Source organism: Agaricus bisporus (genome assembly GCF_000300575.1).
Source record: "Agaricus bisporus var. bisporus H97 unplaced genomic scaffold AGABI2scaffold_9, whole genome shotgun sequence".
NCBI classification, from domain to species: domain Eukaryota; kingdom Fungi; phylum Basidiomycota; class Agaricomycetes; order Agaricales; family Agaricaceae; genus Agaricus; species Agaricus bisporus.
In genome coordinates, this window is record NW_006267372.1 from 1,179,349 (window position 1) to 1,179,804 (window position 456).

The 456-nt window shown below is 49.6% G+C and overlaps 1 protein-coding gene across 1 annotated transcript; it reads right to left on the reverse strand.

Moving 5' to 3' along the window:
* AGABI2DRAFT_209018 (hypothetical protein) lies at window positions 1–456 on the reverse strand (the record flags this gene model as incomplete). Its single annotated transcript, XM_006463936.1, has 1 exon — window positions 1–456. One exon carries the CDS (start codon window positions 454–456, stop codon window positions 73–75), a length of 384 nt encoding a protein of 127 aa, XP_006463999.1. The 3' UTR covers window positions 1–72.

The window sequence follows — 456 nt, forward strand, 5'->3', positions numbered from 1 at the left end:
CACAAACATTGATTTCGTTACATAGTACATCAAATTTGTTGTAGGAAGTCCAACGAGGAGACTTGGCTTCCTTTACTCTTTTAAATTCTTCTGCTCTTCCTCGAACATCCTCCGCCAATATTCTCGCTGCTCGTCCACATCTAAAGTTCGCACATCTCGAGCCGGAGCCTTGCTCCAGCAGTTCTTGGCCATATGCCCCAGTTTTCCACACTTGTAACACTTGATAGGACCTCGACTGGGTCCTGCGGCGGTGTCGACATCCATCGCGTTGGGATCTCGACGTTGAGGCTGTGGCCTCACGAAAGTGTTATTGGGGGTGTGGGTTCGTAGTTGGGGCTTAGCTTGCCCCCGCCGATAGTAGTCTTCCTCCGCCTTCGCCTGTCTCCACTGCCTATCCAATTTCATACTCCTTTCATACCAACTTTTGATGGTAGTTGGTGGATTTTCTGACTCCAT